Source organism: Ochotona curzoniae, unplaced genomic scaffold (assembly GCF_017591425.1).
Source record: "Ochotona curzoniae isolate NIBS_2020 unplaced genomic scaffold, NIBS_Ocur_1.0 contig_2754, whole genome shotgun sequence".
Taxonomy (NCBI): Eukaryota; Metazoa; Chordata; class Mammalia; order Lagomorpha; family Ochotonidae; genus Ochotona; species Ochotona curzoniae.
Window position 1 is genome coordinate 18,288,983 of NW_024465582.1, and position 15,248 is coordinate 18,304,230.

At 43.2% G+C, this 15,248-nt stretch overlaps 1 protein-coding gene across 5 annotated transcripts in view; it reads right to left on the reverse strand.

The window, feature by feature from the left end:
- Positions 1-15,248, reverse strand: part of FYB1 (FYN binding protein 1) — a 134,340-nt gene that overhangs the window by 78,812 nt on the left and 40,280 nt on the right. For all 5 annotated transcript variants that reach the window (XR_005883532.1, XM_040977484.1, XM_040977485.1 and 2 more), the window contains exon 2: positions 7,656-8,823. Coding sequence is in view for 4 of the 5 variants with exons in the window: in XM_040977484.1 (XP_040833418.1) it covers positions 7,656-8,823 (1,168 nt within the window). In the remaining variant the exon portion in view is untranslated. The remainder of the gene's footprint in view (positions 1-7,655; positions 8,824-15,248) is intronic.

Consider the following 15,248-nt stretch of genomic DNA (forward strand, 5'->3'; position numbering starts at 1 on the left):
AAAGAAAAAAGAAGTTGCGTTGAAAGTCAAATGCATACTCTGGGCATGTAGTCCTTTAATAAAGGGCTTTATTTGAGTTGGCTTGGAAGTTATTTAACAGATTGTGTTTGGCAAGGCATCCCCTGCCCGGGGAGTGGAATGAATCATAATATGTACGTTTATCCAATATCCCAACTTCGCTTCTTATCTGACACATGGAAGTACAACTGAAAAGAAACTAGGAAGAGATTTCACAGCATGTATTAGATTTATATGTATTTCTCTCTTATTATTAAATGTTCCTTTCAACCTTATTCCTTCCTCAAATAAACTGTAATTTCCTTTTAATGCTTCTCATAGTTTAGGAGGTACATGATTTTGATCAAATTTGGAGCATACTAAATGATGTCATAATATGTTACCTTAAATCATGGCAAGTTGCTCTAATCTGTTGTATGGAAACTTCTCTTCCCATCATAAGAAAAGGAATGGCTCCTCTTCTGGGTAGAACGTCATTCTAAGGGGATTCTTCTCTGTGGATAGGATGATAAGGTGTGCCGCCATTGAGCACACACTGATGTTCTTACTATATGAATAGCTGGTGCTGCAGCAGAATGAGATTTTGAAGGTCCATTTGGGTAACAAGCAAGGAACCAAGAACCTGGATATGCTGCGGGATGGGGGTAGGGTGGGGTGGGGAAGGGAATTCCAGGGGCAAAACGACACAGCCTGGGAAGAGAAAGAATTTTGTCCTTGTCCCCCAGGCTGGCCCCAACAGCCTTTATCTTCTTGGCTCACTCCCTACGCAGCACGCTGCTTGTTTCTGACTCTGAGCGTACACTCTCTGACTGATACACTGCAGCTATGCTTGCTCTCAGGGCCTCTTCAGGTTAGGAGGCAGCTAGACTCTGTCACTACCCCGGGGGTCAGGTCCCTATCACATGGTTAGGTCTTTCTACTATTCTGTCATCAGAGCAGGAGACCTGGGAGGGACTCGGGATAGCGTCCTAGTGTGCTTGAGCAGGGACTGTAGTCCAAAGGGCATGGAGGGAGTGTGGCGGCAGAGGCAGTCTGTATGGTTTTGTTCCTGCCTCTTACTTCTGTCCTGTGAGGGGAAAATGCATGGTGTCTTGGAAATGTTACTGCTTTCTCAATTATTTAGGGGCTTACACCATGACATACAAGCAAAATAAGGCAAGAGACACTTTACTCAAAACTCACTAGCTGCCACCTGACAAGTATGAGCAAATGACTTCATAAACACAATTTTAGTAAGTGTTCAGTAAGGAATGAGATGGAAGGTTCTGATGTGAGGGGAGGAGACAAGTTAAGGTCTCTTCCTGCTCTCCAAGTCCAGAAGCAACACCTAGGGGAAGACAGCAATCCTAGGAAAACCCACGCACACTCTGTTATGCCTTCCAGCTTGACGAAGCAGACTCAAGGATGAGTGAACAAGAAAGAGCCTCAAAGGTAAAAAGACCCAAATGCCACAGCAGGGTATAGGACAGATAGAAGGCAGATGAGCTGCCAGGGTCAGTCATGCTGGCACAGAGAAGGAGTGGTGTCTTAGTGGCACAGAATGCAGGGCCCCTGGTCAGGATTGCCCTGGATACCAGTATGTACAACTGTACTGCAAGGACACTCAGAACTCAAGTTGTCATCGTGCGGGCTGCGGAGCAGGGTGGAGAGAAACTGGCATACGCAGTGCACATGTGGTACATCAGCCAGATCAGAACTGACGTGGCTCCTGTGCAGACAGAACGGAAAGCAGCTCAGGGCCTGAGTGCAAAGGGCAACAACAACAACTCTCCTGGGACATTGATGAGACAGTGATGGACCTGGACGTGTCCTTGCTCAAGTCACTAAACCTTGAGGACAAAACTCTGAGAACCCAGATAAAAAAGCAAACTGTTTTCAGAAACAAACAAAAAGGAAAACGAAATGGCAGAAGTTTAAAATAACACCATATAAATAAGTTACAACAATTGATAAAGAACTTGTAGTTAAAAAGCCGAAGGGGGCAGGAATCGGGTGCTGTGGTTTAGGGCTGCTCTTGTGATGCCTCTACATACTGAATCCAAGTGCCTGGGTTTGATTCCCAGCACTGCTTCTGATTCCAGCTCCATGCTTTCGTGTAGTCTAGGAAGAAGTAGGTGACAGCTCAAGTAACTGGGTGCTTGCTATTGCATGTAGGAGATCAGGTTTGTGATCCTGGCTCTGGGAACAGGCTTGGACTAGCTCTGGTTGTTGTAGGAATTTGGGGAGTGAACCAGTGAAAAGAAGAGTCGTTCTCCTTCTCTCTCTCTCTCTCTCTTTCTCTCTTTCTCTCTCTCTCTGTCGGAGGAGGAGGAGGAGGAGGAGGAGGAAAGGGGAGACCGGAGCAGGGACCGGCATGGCTAACAGAGAGCAGTGTTTCTGAGGCAACCCTGCAATGAGGTTCAACTCATGTGAACTGCCCAATGAACTGTCAACAGTCCCTTAGAAGTTCCAAGAGGAAGAGCAGGAGAATCTAGAGGTCTTCTAGGAAATTATACTACCAGAGACCCAGGAAAGCCAGTGTAGTGAAGCAGACAGGACTTAACCTGGAGCCCAAAATATGGGTTGTTACTAGCTACAAAGTGGGCTACCAGACACCTAGAGAGTGAGGCTGATGGCACTGTGGGCCTTGTTGGCATTTATAACTGAACCATTCTGCGAGTACAAGACAGCTCTGTTTCCATTTCTGCAATGTCCAAAAACACCCAATGTTTGAGATGTTCCAGAAAAAAAGTGTCCCAGGACCTGCTCTTTCTGTGTGTTTATTCCTAGATCCCCAGCACAAAGTGGCATATTAATGCTTAGAGAAATAATCTGCAAAGAAAACTTCTACATTTACAAAACGTGTCTTTGCACGGAATCCCTATCAAATTCATTGGCAACAATTTGGAAAATACCGCCTTACGTTGACATAAACTAGTTTTTAACATACTATAAAAATATCTAATGGGACATTGTAAGCGAGTATATGACCAAGGAGAATGAAGGGAATGAGAAAGGCTATGCCGTTCTCTGAAGGAAGGTTTCCCCACGCCTGCAAAGCAGTTAGTCGGTGGTGAAAGTCGCCCAAGCGCCCTCTGCCTTCAATTGCAGTAGGTTGATTAAACCGACATAGGCATGAATAAAGACGGTGTGCATGGCATCATTACTTCTTTGCTAATGGGCTCTGTGACCTTGGCTTTCCCCTGCAGCTGTCTAGGTATACAGCTGGTAATTTTTATAGTTAGCCTACAGAAAAAGTGTCTCAGTTTCTCTCCAGCAAGAAAAGTAAGTCTAGAAAACGGGTTACAGTGAACACTTCCCAGCAGGCTTTCCTAAGCCCTATATACAAACTTTAAGAATCATGTCAGAGTTCTGAAGAATCCAAACTCTGCCAGTGAGGCATTTCCACTATACTTTCATTACTGGTCTACGAGCCAAGACGAATCAAAGGATAGGTTAGTTTGCAGAACATTCTGATATTTTGGATTCATCTTTAAGTTTAGGCTTTTGTAACCTCAATTGATTCTTTAGAAAAAAAAATAGCTCCACATCTAGGAAAACAACTGTGATAGTCAAATGTGGAGTTTACAAGTGAGCTAAACAGATCTATACGATAGGCGTTTTGGTTAGCATTCGTTTTGTATCAAAGCTCCATTCACTTAAGTGTTATTTAGTTAATAGAGGTTATTTGATGTGCTAAAGGAATTGGCAAATCTAAAAGCGTTAGAATCTAATGTTGAAAAAGTTGGGAGCAACTGAATTCTGGTTAAATAGACCTCCTTGGGAGCACAAAGCTCAGAAGATAACAATTTATTTCTATGCGCCAAATGAAAATGTAAAAGGCACACCGATCTGTCTTCACAGAACTTACAATGGTATTCATCATCTCTGCCATCATCATGTCACGTTTTAACTCAAAGACGTGAAAGGGAGAGTAACGAGACTTTTGAAGGGTTGGATTTATGCTTGTTGTTAAAAGATTAATTTGTTTGAAAGGCAGAGAGAATTGGTTCAGATTTGAATCAGGAGCTAGGAACTCCAGTTGGACCGCTCATGGAGGAGGCAGGGGCTTAAATACTTGAGCCACGTCTACTGCTACTTAGGTGCAATGGCAGGGAGTTAGGACAGAGCAAAGAAGTCAGGACTTGAAGCAACACTGACATGGGATGTGGGAATCCCAAGCACAGGCTTTACTCCCACAGCACCTGCCCCAATTTATTTAATGATAACCTGTTTCAAGAGAGGCAGTCCAGTGTGACAGGTGAGGGTAAGGGTCACCGTCTACGGCATCAGAGAATGAGGCTGTGGCAAGTGCCTGACTGTGTAAGCATCACCTTCCTCACGTCATCCCTGTTTCATGTCTGGAAAGAATAAATAGGGTGATATAGATCTGATATATAAAAATTTTAAAATAAATGATAAATACTTTAATGGTGTAGATATCAGACCGATGATAAAAGGATGTGAAGCACGTCTGAGGAAGAGGCTTCAGAATTGAATGTGACCTTGGAAAGAAAAGGATGATACAGAAGCTGACAAAATGATCTTGCAGTTTCTGAAACCTTGTATTTGCCAGATGAGGCATTAGTTAATTTGAATACTAGTAGAATTATTTTCATAAGTAATAAAAATAGTCTTAGATAAAATCTCTATGTTTACTTAGTTCTTATTGGTATTTACTAAATTTTAGTGAGTAAATGTTTTATAATAGAATATTATTTTTTTTCTAAAGCATAGAATCTCTTCTTCCTCCATATTATTACAAGCAAATGGGTATATTTTCTAATTATACTATGGAGCAGATAATTTATTGTTAAGCTCTGCTGCATGGGAATTTATACATAGTTAAGTGTGTTTAGGACATGCATATATCAGAGTTGGAGTAGAAACTCCAATTGCAGAAAATTTCAGGGTCTTGCAGCAGCTTATTGGGAAGCGTTGTTCCTGGAAACCAGCAACCTGCACAGCTCTGGCAGGTCCTAATCCACACCGGGGAGATTTAGCTGACGGGTAATGGGGAAGGCAAATGCACTCTGCAAACAATCACCTTGGAAAACTACCCTTGCTGATTCCAGTTTCTTGGGGAAAACAGTATTTGGTTCTGGCTTAGTGGTCTTTCTCCATCTCTTGCTGTCTCAAAGACCTTTCTTTGAACTCAGCAGGAGGCAGCAAAATTTGGTGGCAGCTGTGATCCTAACCTGGAGACTACACCTGCTGTTCTCTCCCCACTTTCTCTTGGGAAGGGGCTTTGGAGGGGGAACTCTGAAGGACTTCTGCACAGAAACCTCTCCCTGGCAATCCCTGCCCAAGTTTTTGACATGATCTTACATGAATCAGTAACAAATCTACATATTACTAACTGAAGTATCTAAAATACAATTTATATCATGGAATAATAGAAGATGTTGAAAACATGATGAGGGTTGGTAATAGATTTCAATGCTAATAAAGATCATGAAATTCTGTAGTGCTATTACTATATGGCAAATACAGTGTTAAGGAGCACTTTGAACATAATCTCTTTTATTCCTTATAACAGCTTATAAAATAGGGGTAGTCTCTTCATGTCTTTCAAATACAGAATGTTACCAAGTCCAACAACAAGCAAGGAGACCATCACCCAGACCTGGAAGAAGGGTGGAACCATAGAGGATAAAGAAAAAAGAGTTCATGGATTTCTAGTTAATATTGGCCATTTCCTTGGCATGAGTCCCAGTTGTACAACGGAGGTTGGTTTTTTGTTTCTGTTTTAGCAATACTGACTTCCTGAGAAGCAGTAGGTGATGGCGCAAGCAGCTGAATTCCTGCCATTACTGTGGGAATTGTGAATTGAATTCTTGGCTCTTGGATTTGTTCTGGCTCAGCCCTGGCTGTTGTAGGCATTCGGGGAGTGACCAAGCAGATAGAAGAGCTCTCTTATATGTCTCTAGTTTTCAAACAAAATAATAAAATGAACAAAAATCTCACAGTGATCATCACGATATCAATTACTATTCTTATCTCATGAGATTTTAAATGTTAATTAATGTAGTTATCTAAGAAGCAGAGTGAGTGGTATTTTCTACCTGTTGATTCTCCAGTGCCTCCAACAGCTGGGTCTGGCCTAGGCCTAAGTTAAGAACTCAATCCGGGTTTTTCATGAGGGTGGCAAAGACCCAACACTCGGCCCATCATCTTCGCCTCCCAGGATGCATGTCGGCAGGAAGCTGTAACTGAGAGCAGAGCTAGACCTTGAACATAGGCACTCGGAGATGGGATGCAGGCATCCTGAATGGCATCTCAAAGGCCCACCTCTAAATGAAGGTTTTGGTTGTTAACTTTCAAAATCTATTACAGAAGAAAGAAGAAAGAGGGGGAAAAACTGTCTAGAAGGTCACAAAAAACCAGCACTGAATTGTGAACCAGCATTGAAACAGCATGACAGGTAGGCAGACACCATGTGTAACAGGTTTCTAGAAGAAAATGCTCATTCCAGGCTTGCTTTCGTGTGACCAGATGAACTGCGGACTTGATCCCTAATTACTTTGTCAGCACAGAGAATGCCGAGCTCAGGAAGATGTCATATGGCAAGAAGCTTCTATGATAACAAAAACAAAAATTAAAAACAACTACCTTTGGAGCCCAAGCTGCTTTAATTTTATCCTACTTTTGAAACCAGCAAAAATCTGAGTAGCAGTGTACAGTCACTTGGAACAGTGGCACATCATCTGCCTAAATGATTAATCATATCAGGCATGAGTGAGCTTCACTCATCATCGTGCATCTTTACCAAGTGGCTCAGTATCCAAATGCATCATGTACCACAGTGTTGTAGTAACATCACTGGGTCAAAACTAAAGTGTTTACCTAGAAGGAGAAGAATAGGCCATTTGTCTAGCTTATGTCCCCAACTGGATACTATCGTGAATCAGAAAAAGTCACAAAGTTCTATACTGAGAAATCGGAAATAGCGACCATGCAAAACACAAAGTCCCATGTCTTAAGAGTCCTGTCCTTCTCATACATGAATATCAGACCTTGGAAACATGATAGATTGCATAGAAATTTGAAACCATTTGCAGGAAGGCTCCTCAACCTTTGCCTTGTTGACATTTGTGGCTGGATAATTTTCATGGCAGTGGGGAGCTGCTCTGTGCACTTTAGTTGCTTTCCAGCCTCGCTGGCTTCTCCCTGTGGTTCACAAGTAGCATCCTCTAGGTGTGAGCATCAGAAAATACCTCCAGATGTTGAAAATGCTACCCAAATTGTCCCTTCCGCCTTTTGAGAACCACTGATATAGAGATGAACTCACTTTTCTAAATCCTGTGTGGGGAAAATAAAGACATACTTCATTCTCCTTCAATAGGAGTGAAATTCAACTAATGATGTAAATGCAAAGTTTTTATGAAACAAAACCACTTATCAATTAAATGGAAGTATCTCCTTTCCTGCCCCTTGAAACATTCAGCTCGCTAGGGCCCTTGCTCCCAGCACGCTTTCCTACACCCACAACTTCTTCCTTCCCACACAAAAGAAAAAGAGGCCAAAGAAAATTCATCCAATGCATGCATGACTACCAGTTACAGAACAATTCTCCTTACCAAATTCTGCCCTTGCAGTTAATACCCTCTCTGTTATGGCTCAAACCACAATGAATGGCAAATGAGACAAGAACTCACTGTTTCCTGAAGCAGCTTTTCGGAACTTCATCAGGTCAACGTTTGGTGGTCTGTTGGGTTTTTGTGGAGGTGGACCCAAGGTGAACAACGGTGGCAGTGGCTTCCGCTTTGGTGTGGTTGGATTCTTCTCTCCCTTGTCCTTCTCTTGACTTTGGGCCCATGGTCCCCCCGTTGTCAGCTTGGAAGGCGCCTTGGGGAACTTGGCAGGAGGAGCCCCCAAGGCTGCCTCCTCCTGGTTCGTTTTGCTCAGGAAGATGTTCTTAGCAGCATCGATCTTCCTGTCTTCTTTTTTGTCATCCCCAGATTTGGAGAGGACCGGGGTTCCTCTGTTTGCAGCTGGCTTCAGAACCACTCCAGGGAAAGGCGAACTGGTTGCATTGTTGCTGTCATCTTTATTTTCTGGGTCTTCCCTGGCTGGTTTTAAGGGGATGCTCTTGGACTTGGTCCCAAGAGGAGCTGGAGGTCCTTTCTGGGAGGATACGTGCCTGCTAGGACTCTCATCTTCACGGGCGTCTTCGGCACTCAGGGCAGGCTTCTGGCCAAAGGTGGGTTTGGGGAAGATGGGCTTGGAGTCTTGGTCTTGGGAGGCAGACACAAACTTGCCTTTGACACCAGCCAATTTGGGGAACACTTGCTTCTGTTCACTGTCCAGGGCTGAAGGAGGAGGATGACGAGGCCCCGGCTTGGGGCCTGATGGCTTCAAGTCCTGGTCTTGGTTTAAAGTGTGAAGGGATGGCTTATTCCCTGGAGACCCGAGAAACACAGGCTTGGGGTCATCCTTGGGCACGGTGGGTGGCTTGGGACCCACAGGTTTCAGAAAACCCGCCTTGCCCTCAGCATCTCTGGCAGCCACATTTGCTGGTGTTCCAAATCTCTGGCCCACTGTAGTTGATTTTAACAATGGGGGCTTGGGCTCTTTGTTCATCTTTTCCTCAGAAGGTTTCGTCCCCAGAGGTGGCTTTGGGGACCCAAATTTAGGAACACTGCCGTGTGCTGGGGGAGGACTGCCATTTCCTGGGTTGCTGAATAAGCTCTTCTTCGCTTGTATCCCTGATGCTGAGTTCTGTCCGGTGACTTTGAAGGGTCGGCCATGACCAGAGACCTCTTCTGTCAGATTGTCCCCCGTGTTGAATTTCGCCATGAGAGACTTCACATCTGCTTTTCCATCCTGTAAGTTAGGGAACAAAAACTAGCTGAGAGCCAGAAGTTTCACTTGCACGGTTTAAAATATTCTGCCTGCAAGGGCTTCCTGGTTTGAGGGTCACAGAGCCACTGATTGGTTAGCGAGCTGTTGTAACATTTGTCTTCCTCTATGCCAAAATAAGTGGTGAGAGGTTTTTGAAGGGGAAGGGCCATGGTTGTACAAGCACTTTTTCTTTTGATCATCTCAGATTCATTTGCTTATTTTTGGCTTAAGTAACCGCTTGACCTTTTCTTCTCACTCTTTCCCCAGCTTTCTTGTGGGATTTCCTCTGACATCTTTACTCTTTCTATTTTAAGAAAATATGGAACTGACTAACCAATGATATCTTCCATGATTTGTGTTTCATTTAATAGACAATGGTTTAATTAAGTAGAAATCATCCTTAAGAAAGGCACATAGGCTGTTCTGTACATTTCACCTGCATACCTCATACATCACAGCCATGCTTCAGATCTATGTGGTTTGCAAGAAGTCTTCTCATACCTACCCACATTTAAGGCAAAAGTAACAACACATGTTTTTCTTATTATTTATACATGTTTAGTGCCAATGATTTAATAGCACATGAGTTCGGAGGCCAAGCACACTCTCCAGAGAACTGGCTCTGGGCAGAGGGCACAGTGTGGATGCCTATGGAGAGGGCACTACTGAAGCAATAGGGACTGGCTGGCAAGTCTCATTCCCAGAGCTTCCTTCCCAGAGGTCTTGGCCATCTCTGTAATCACACCTGTTGCTTTTGCAGCACTCCTGCTTAGAGTCACTGCCCACCTTATCTAGAACTGGAGTCTCGGTCAGCATGTCCCCATCTCTGTTTCATTTAGGAGAATTAATAGCGTGCTCCTTCTCTCTGAAGCAAGGAGTGCAGATGTTCTAGTTCTTCTAGAAATATCTGAAAATTTGAGGTCTTAGAAGGAAGCACTGAGGTTACACCTGTGACTTGACCATTTCCATTTTCCTGTTTTACATTCCACTTAGGAAAGATGTTTTTTCTATTTCTTAACTCCGCTCCTCTATCATACTCCACACCCAAACACATTTCAGATTCTCAAGTTCCACTCAAAAACACAAAAACCTGGATCTTGTCTAGGTGGAAAGATTTTCTCTGTTCTTAGATGGTGTAATCCTGCAGGCACTATGTAATGAGCTCTCCTAGTAACAAGAACCACCCTATAGTGTGTAAAAAGTGTCCTGTATCATTCATCTAGCACTTATGAGAGAATGGCATTATGTAACTCTGTCACCCTGGAAAGGAAAGTGAGGCTAGAAATGCAGGAGGATGACTTGGAAAGAACCTGGGACTTGATTTAAGTCCTAGTTCGTTGGCTGGGCCTCGGTGGCATCATGTATAAAACAGGATAACAAAGCACATCTACTAGACTCGGCATGTACAGTGGAGGTGGAATTTGCAAAATGCCTGCCCTGACCACAGCACCAGCTCAGTATATGGACATTGTTGTTATTATTGCCACTATTCAATAGCTTGTTCAGCAACTCACAGCCAGGAACTATGAGTGTAAGAAGGCAACCTCACGTTTCTAGGGTTCCAAAGTCCAGAAACTGCTTCATTCCCTTTTGTATCCATGCGACACCTAGAGTTGGAGACTGGGCCACTCAGGATCCTGGCGTATGTCTGAGGAATGAATATTGGCACTGAGCTGTATTCGCTGTGTGGTGATTTTACAAGAACTGGGGCACTGGGTAGAAGTTTCTCCTCATGCCCAAAGCCATGGATGGGTGGGATGGTGGGGGAGGTGGTGGCAGCGAGGGACTTGGCTAGGTGGAGCACACCTACCAGAAGCAACAACTTCCAGCTTGAGTTTGGTGTCTTGTTTACTGCCCCACACCTCAGCTTCTGAGAACATCTGGTTTTGGTCCTTGCTCCCTTAATTGCTTTCCTGATTGCAGGGCTTTCAAAATCCTTGCACAATCACTGAGAGCAACAGGCTGAACACGGCAGAACTAGGTAAGGTTTGGGTATGTAGGGAGGGATTAGCGAGGCTGGGGTCTTTCCACAGGCTCCTGGGAGATCCTAATTGGAATGGCCTCTGATCTTAGCACAGGAACAGAAACAAGTGCCAAATGCAAAAATCTGCCCCTCCCTGGGAGGAAATCTGACTTTTGGCAAGGCTTCATTTTTCTCAACTAATTCCATATTCTATAATTTACATGCTACATTTATAATTTACTCTCACATCAGGACAAGGACCTGCATGGCTGAGCAGTCAGGAATACCGATGTAGGAGCCAGATGGTCTGGGATTGACTCTAATGAACTATTTAACATTGTGCAAGAGACTTAAATTCTTTGTTCACCCCTATAATGGGAAAAGTTAACAATGCCTAGCCATGGGAATTTTTGAGGGAGTCAAATGAATTCATATTTGTCTTGGTTGTAGGTGGCTTTCCTATTTTTATAAAGTGAATGAAGTCTTCAAAATCTTCTAATCTCTTTCTTTCATTGTATTAATGAGGAAATGAAAACCAAAGGGTCTGAGTGGCATCCTATTTAGTTATAGCAACTTTATGCCTTAGATTTCATAGGGGAAACCAAAGCAATAGTATAAGCCATTGTTGAATTCCACATTCTTTTAGAGAATACAGAAGTGGTAGATTTAGAATTGAAGCTTACATCTCTGGGCTACCAATCCAGAACCAGGAGGCCACAGGGTCAAGGTTAATAGCGTCAGCTAGAACTTTTTTGATTTGTTTGAAATTTGACTTTGTCACTTACCACCCATGTGATCTAACCAATAACCTCTCTGAAGCTCAGTTTTCTTCATCTCTCAAATGAGGATGAAAACAGAATGTCCCTAAGTTATAAGTGTCATCTCCCAATTTTACATCAACATGCCTGAAGCAAACAGGATTCGCTAACATATCAGAGTTGTGATATTTAGGCTAAATTTGCGCATACTTTAAAACTTTTCAGTGCATTTTGGGAGAGAGATACAGGACAAGCAACACGTTCCTGGGGGGAACACATTAAAACCAGTAAAGAGTCCATGAACAAATAAATATGCCTGATAAATCAAGAGCCTGGTTTAATCACCAAAATTGACATAGCTTTAGATATTATTTAATCATCATTACTACTTTTAATAATAACTAGATTATTTTTATTGATAGTGAAAGAAAGGCAAAATAAGACATTCTACCAGTACAGCTGGATGTGTGATCAGTCGATAACCATTCTGTTTGGGATCTGTGCAAACCCAGTTGTTATTTTTCAATATTAACTTTTTGTTTTACTTTGCCAGTCGGCACATACGTTCATGTATATTACTTTCAGGGCTTTTAAAAAAAAATATTTGAGCGGCAGATGTATACACATAGAGGCAGAGCAAGAGAGAGAGCATACATTCCCGTAAGTGGGTCAGTGTCTCCAAATGTTGCAAATGACCACCCTGGGCTAGGCAGCAAGATGAATCCAGGAGCTGGGAACTCAATCTAGGTTTCACAAACGTGTGACAGAGACTTGACCACCTGAACCATCACTGCTGCCATAGAGGGTTTCTATTGGCAGAAAACTAAGACTCAGGAGCTGGAGCTGACACTCAAACCTGGGCATGCTGATGTGGGTTGTAGACATGTCAAGCAGCAAGTACCTAACGCATGCCCAGTACCAATGCTACAGCTACAGCTCCAGCTCGACTATTGCAGTAATCCCGAGGGCCTCGCCTGGGCCACTTTCCTCCGCTAGGGGTGCTTGGCAATGCTGGAGAGATTTTAGGTAAAAATGACCAATTGAGAGGAGGGGGAAGGCCAAGGGTGGTGTGTTACTGATATTGTGTGGGCAGAAGCTAGGAACACAGTCAAACACATTGTTCTTTAATGCACAGGATGGACTCCCACAGGAACACATAGTGCCCAGGTTGAGAAGTTCTGTACTTGTTCTATTGCTTTTGAATTGTCCAAATTGTCTTACCTTAAAGTCTGACTCTGTTTTATTTTTTAAACAATAGAGTACACTCTAAATCCTACAGGTAACTAGTATATAACAAGGCTATCGCTAGAGATGTTTTAGAGTTCTATGCCTTTGAAAAACATCTCGTGTCCAGAGTTATTTTTTAAAAACACTCATGAATTGTGGTTGACTAATGACAACAACAAATAGCTCTGGAGGCAGACTTCATCTCTGAGATATGCTGGCATCCTGGGATGGGATGTGGGTGCTCTAAGTAGAGGTTCATCGTATGTCCATCTCTGTCATTTCTCTTTCAGAGAGACACTTTGGAAACAGAACTGAATAAAGATGGACTATTGTTATAACATGGAGGAAAACATTGAGGGGAGAGGGAGTGTGGAAGGGGAAACTCTTGAGTCTAAGGAATTATATTATGAAAAAGAAAACAGTCTTAAAGTTCTTTATTTTTAAAAATTATACAATCCAACCACTATAATAGCTTTCAGTGGTTAAGTGAAGTTAAGGGAAGACAGAGTATTGTACCAAAGCCTTTATATAAACAGTAGATAACAAGTTCCACTGTCCACACACTCAAATACTTAGCAAACTGAGACTTATGGACATAATGTGGATGCTCTGCTGTGATCTGAATGCAGGAACTTGGTTTTATTTCCCACCCTTCTCTGCAACACCACCTTCCCCTCCCACCTCCAAACACACACACACACGTGCGCGCCCTCCCCCCCACATCTGTAAAAGCCAGGTGCATTTCTTTCCATAATATACACTAAACATAAGGGTTGGTAGTCTGTATTTGGCTCTCACGATGATGAATGGCATAATGGCAGGTGGAGTAATGATTTCCTTAGCTTCCTTGCTGACCCCCAAATTACAAATTCATTCCTAAGAGCTTCCTGATAAAGTCTATTTCTCAGGCCCCATAAGCCCTGATGGGTTCCAGCCAGCTGAGTCTTGGAGCTTGGAGAGAACATGCAGCCCCTTTGTGACAGGATGTGGGAACTTATCTCACCACAAATTTAGTTCTTGGGGCAGGGGCAGGCTGCTGTAATGCTGGGTGAGGGCTCGGGTGGGAGGAGCTGCCAGCGGAAGAAACAGCAGTAGAGTCTTGATTGTAATGATCCCTTTGTGCTTTTTTCCCCTATGCCCTTGAAGGTGGAGCGGCAGTTGCAGCAGCTCCAGCAGCCAGCAGTCTTGGTGCAGGTAGCCCGAGTTGTGAGGTATTATACAGTCAGATGGGAACCCCTGACATACGATGACCTATGTTCTCAGCCTTTTCACTTTGGGAAGCAGGTGTCAAGGCACATCTTCCTTGACTCTTACTTCTTCCTTGTTTCTAGTGTGCAGAGTGAGTTGAAGTGGCAGAAGCAAGAAGAGTTAGCAAACGATACAACTTAGATGGTGATGACCACCTCCCCGAAGTAGGTTGGTCATTTGCACTTTTGCGAACCTTCTGTCTTTAAGGACCAGGAGCTTGAAAATAACCACCATTCTACAAATTAAATCTTGATACCTATGCTTCCTCATTATTCAGTCAAAAAGTTTCCATACAAATGCAGTTTGGTCTCCAGTGGCTTAAACACAAATGGGTGAGAAGTCAATATGAGTTTCTGGGAGTGGGTGTTGTGGCACAGTGGGCAAGCCATGACTCAGGTGCCTACATCCCAGATCACAGTGTCAGTTCAGGCCGATGCTCTTTTGCTTCCATTCCGTCTCTCTGCTAAAATGCCTGGGAGGGCAGATGATGATCCAACATTTGGGTCTCTGCTACCCGTATTAGGGATTCGGATGGACTTCCTGACTTGACTTCAGCCAGATACCCCCTAGCTGCTGAAGACATTTGGGTGGTCAATCAGTGGATAGATCTCTCTATCTAATAAATGAATTCACAAACGAATAGATATAAATTATTAAGCAATGTAACTTTCATTGTTTCTAAAGTCTGTTCTGTTCTGAATTCTTGACTTTTCATGGGGACGCAATGGTGAAAGGATTCTAGAACACAGAGAAGGATGTAAAGTAGAGCAACAAACTGTCCTAAAATGACTTGTTCTTTTTATTCCAGTATATTCCCCCTCCTTTTTTTTTGGTGTGTGGATTTAGTTTACGTTTGCTTCAGATTGAGTCTTCCTGGAACATTTCTATGTCGATTCGTGAACTTGAAGCAGGACAATGTTTCCCCAGGGATCTTGTTAGATCATAGGATCTTGAGATCTTATTGGATCTTGGGATAAAGTTTAAGTACAGCCCACAATACAGTATGTCCTTTTTCTTGCATTTAAGAAAAACTAGCTCCAACTGTCTTCCCCCAAGAAATCTGAATTTTAAGTACCATTTCTTATGCTTGTTGTTTTTTTTTCATACATTTATGTAAATAGTATAAACCAACAAAGGAAAATTCATTTGTTGAAAACATATGTGGTTTAGAATTTAAAAAAAGGGTTGGGGCCCGGCGCGGTGGCACAGTG